We start from the raw sequence: 4,570 nt of genomic DNA on the forward strand, positions 1-4,570 counted from the left end.
CCCTCCATTCAACAGGCTGGGGAGGGGGACAGAAAAAAAGGAATGTCTTGGATCATACAGTTTGAACCAAGACTTACAAATTTAAGTACAATAATGGCAACATTTAACCATTTGACTCCAACACAGATATAAATATTTCGTTTGGTTTATAAGCTTAAATACAGCATGTTTTTGGTATGTGTTTTTTGATGACCTTAGCCATATTTTATTTTAAACGAAGAAGCCTTAGTATAATTATGTTAAAGTACCCTATAGCTCTAACGACTTCATGTATCTTTCTCTCGTAAGCCCCTTTTTTCAAACTTCGACTGTGGGCCTAGCTACATTTGTTCTTCAAATCTCAGGTGTGCTATGTTTGCATCTAGCAATACATTTGTATGTTGTGTATCTCTTTGTGCTTTGTCTGTATCACTTTTCTGTTGTGAAGATAGCTGAGACTTGTTCAACTCTTGAGGTACTTTCATTTACTTTTATAAATGCTTTATAAGGCAAAAATAGTCCTCACTTTAAATGAGGTCACAAAATACTTAACAACTAGTAACTGTCTCCGATTACTGTTTGTGATGCAATGAACATATTACTTATCTGTTCTCATAAACTGCATACTAAAAAACTGCATACGATGACCTGGATGACTGAGAACCTTCACATGCATACTAATGCGTTATAAATAATGAATTAAAATGGCCTGCATTTGTATAGCGCTTTACTCAGTCCCTAAGGACCCCAAAGCGCTTCACACTACATTCACACAGTGGTGATGGCAAGCTACATTGTAGCCACAGCCACCCTGGGGCGCACTGACAGAGGTGAGGCTGCCGGACACTGGCGCCACCGGGCCCTCTGACCACCACCAGTATTAAGTACTTACTGATACCTTACTAATGCTTAAGAGCCATTATGTGTGTGTTACCAAAAAGTGTCATGCTGAAGGACCTTTACTGAGAAAGAGGTATACATTTAATAACTAGTTTTGAACAGTGCTGATAACTGGAAGTGTTTGTTTTGGAAAGTTACCACATTTACCAAAGGAAGTCACTGCAGCTGCGATAAAATGGATAGGGATCAGTCAGTGCAAACCACATAAAAGGGTTTGCTACACAGTTCCATAGTGACAGAACGAATATCTTTCTGCCAAGATGTATGCTCTGCACCAATTTATGCTAATTCATGTTTTGACGTGCCTTAGACAAAATGGTAAGCCACACTATACAAATACTTTTAGCCATCTGCAAGCTGAATATTGACACTTTTAACTCATTTTGATTATCTTCTGATGTCTTTAGCACTTGGAAGTGAAATTATAAATGGTGAAAAAGCTCCCGAGAACTCACTGTTGTATATGGCCTCGGTGCAGAACAAATACGGCCACAGTTGTGGAGGTTTTCTTGTAAGTGAGGACTTTGTGGTCACTGCTGCACACTGTGATGAAGGGTAAGTAATCAATCCTGCAGGTAATTTGTGGGTCATGTGATAAGAAATCATTTCAGAAGTTCCTATTAATATTAATATGCAACACTTTTCACCTGCTGCACAATGTATGTCACAATTTCTCCCTTAAAATTATACACACACGCACACAAACACAGATAACCATTACCGTTTAGAAAGCCTACTGATTATCTCTGACTTGCAACTTATTTAGGAATCCAAGGAGAATAGTTCTTGGCACCCACGATCTCAGCAAGCCTGCTGACACCGTGAAAGATGTAATCATGAAATGCATACACCCATATTATATAGGTGTTGGAAATGGGAATGACATCATGCTACTCAAAGTAAGTCGATTTTTTTTTTCACTTAATATACAGAAGACATATTTGTGATCTCTAGAACATTTGCATATACAATCTCTTAATCTGTTCCCAGCTTTCTAGTGAAGTCCAACCAAGCAAAAGCATCCAAATGATTAAACTTCCCTCTTCTGAAATAAAGCTAAAGGAAAATGAAAGATGCCTTGTGGCTGGGTGGGGTTTGACAAAAACTGGTGGTCCATTAGTTCACCAGTTGAGAGTAGTGAATGTGTCTGTTATCAGCCCAGAGGTCTGTAGGGAGAACTGGCCAGGTCTTCCGGATGGTCTTATTTGTGCTGGTGGTTATGGCACAAACAAAGGGTTCTGTCAGGTATGTTTGTTTTTTTTGTTTGTTTGATTTTTAAGATTAACTGCTAACTCATGTGTACTTGAAACAGTGTATAAAAATTTTTTTCTCTTGAATAACCCTCTTAGGGTGATTCTGGTGGCCCTCTGATCTGTAATGGTACAGCTGTTGGAGTTGTTTCTTTCAACAAATGGGGCAGATGTGACTACCCGGATGCACCCAATGTTTATGTGGATATCGCAAAACACCTTGACTGGATCAACGAGATTCTCAAGAAAAAGCATTGTTAAGTCTTACATAAATCTTTGCTTTGACACACTGTTATTGTAGTTGTGCGTTTAAATCGCTTTGTGTTTTATGTAGATGCAGAATAAATAAATGTTTCAAATATTCCTCAGCAGACATGTAATTGTAGCAAAGTTGCTGTAGTGACAATATTATTGTGATGTCATTTAGCTCATTTTAACGCAATAAATCACTGGTAAATGATTTAGGGGACAGTAAAAAGGTTCCCCTGGAGTCAGAAACAAAAAAATGCAGTCTTCGCTCAGCATGATGCAGTTATTAGATGAGATGAGATCAGGTTTTCAAGGTTGGCTGGGTAGTTTTAAGAGTGCACCCTGGTGCGCACCCTATGACGGCTAGGATAGGCTTGAGCTCTGTAACCCTGGGTTTAACAAGAAAATGTAATTGCTCTGAGCGGTTTTTGATATGGGCGACATGGGCGGTTGCCCAGCGCACCCAACAGGCCAGGACATGCTAATGCTAGCTGTGTTTCCATAGATCCTAACTGATCTCAGAGCGGTGAGAGCAGACCAACGGTACTTTGGCTTGTGAGCTACTCTCCATTCAGTTTACAAACACCAGCGGTTTAGCCACAATTCGCATGCACAAATCACCAGAAAAAGCAAAAAAAAAAAACTGCCGGACTCTCAGCTTGTCCAGCTCCAGTCATTGTTAAAAGGAGACAGACACACCCAGACACTGTGAGACTGACCCATGCATTTGTGCTTGAAGCGTCACTTATGTCTACGCGGTCATGACATCGCATCATGTGTTGATTGAAGGAAGTGCAGCTTTCAGCAACAATACCTGATTGCGGCCACAGTGGCAGTAATGTAAAGACTGGATGCATACATAATATATTATATATATAATTGACTGGCAAGGAGCTTTAGTAAAGTGCTGTGTGAAATGAAAGGAGAGTGAAGCCTTAATGTGTTTATTTTTAGACCAGATCTTTTTTTTTACTATTTTGTTCTGATATGTAAAACCTTTGAAAGGAAAGGAGATTTAATTTCTTTTTATCATGAAGATGGATATATGTTTGTTGTCTAATTACAGTAAATCTTAATCTGGGAAAATGTTATTTCTGTGGTTAATCTAGTTGGCTGTAGAACTCGGAGATAGTGTCATTAGGCTGTATCAAGAGTAAAATAAAATCAGCAAAAAATCTCAGGTAATGCATCTGCCTTCATCACTTTTTTTGGTTGTGTTTTTTTTTTTTGTATAAAATCTACATTTAAATAAACACACAAAATTAGAGATTATATGTATTTATAAAGGTATAAACCTCCAAAACAATCCACCAAGAAGAACAGAATTACACAAGAAGGTGCATATGAGCCTGTCATATATCAAACTGACAAGATAAAGTAAATATTAAAATTGTGTAAATTATTATCCAACAGGGTGTGGGGGGCATGTAAGTGAAGCCAGCTCAGACATTGCTGGTATTAGGACTGTTCGAGTCAAGTTTTGAGGATATACAGACGAGAACTGGGGTACTGGAAAAAGGCTGATAATGTTGAACTATGCCAACCAACCTAGTAAAAGGAGTTATATGCAATGCATCTGGGAACTATGGTTGAGGAAAAAGCCAACACATTGACCAAGAAACACCACCAGTAGTAGCTCAGTGCATTAACATTAATAGGAGATACCTGCTGTGTGCTTGCCTACCCCTGGGTCACAGCACAATAGGAACAATATTGAGCAATACTGAAATAATGAGCCAACCCTAGTAGAAGAGAGTAGAGGAAATGACAGATGAATATACCGAGCTGAGGATGAAGATTGTGGCCAGGTTAAAGGTAACCACCCAGCCAAGATGATGACGTATAAGAATGTCTGCTGCCCTCTGCTGGCTATAATGAAGAATTAGACAAAGGCAACAGTTGAGCTGTACAAATACAGAAAATTGCATTTGATGGTATATTGATATGGCAAGAGAAAACATAATGTAGTATTTTACAAAACAAAAAAAATCTAAGCAACCACATCTTTACTGACTACTGGGAGTAGCACATGCTCTGCAAAGTTTCTTCTTTCCAAAGCTTTGATCGTCTCTTAATTTATTTCTTGTGAATTCTTGTGAATCAACAAATTCATTTAAAAAGCAAAGTACACTTGAACAAAAACAGCTACAGTGAAATACTTCAACATCATCATCATTATTGTCGTCATCACC

General features: G+C 38.5%; 1 protein-coding gene across 1 annotated transcript; it reads left to right on the forward strand.

Annotated features, from left to right (window-relative positions):
* Positions 1 to 1,130: 1,130 nt before the first annotated feature.
* LOC102192995 (mast cell protease 1A-like) lies at positions 1,131 to 3,092 on the forward strand. Its single transcript, XM_013911085.1, has 5 exons — positions 1,131 to 1,197; positions 1,287 to 1,434; positions 1,646 to 1,778; positions 1,870 to 2,124; positions 2,229 to 3,092. The coding sequence occupies exons 1-5, from the start codon at positions 1,140 to 1,142 to the stop codon at positions 2,388 to 2,390; spliced, it is 756 nt and encodes a 251-aa protein (XP_013766539.1). The 5' UTR covers positions 1,131 to 1,139; the 3' UTR covers positions 2,391 to 3,092.
* Positions 3,093 to 4,570: the final 1,478 nt, after the last annotated feature.

The sequence above is a fragment of the Pundamilia nyererei genome, unplaced genomic scaffold (genome assembly GCF_000239375.1).
Source record: "Pundamilia nyererei isolate P.nyererei 1_Seehausen unplaced genomic scaffold, PunNye1.0 scaffold00056, whole genome shotgun sequence".
Classification (NCBI taxonomy): domain Eukaryota; kingdom Metazoa; phylum Chordata; class Actinopteri; order Cichliformes; family Cichlidae; genus Pundamilia; species Pundamilia nyererei.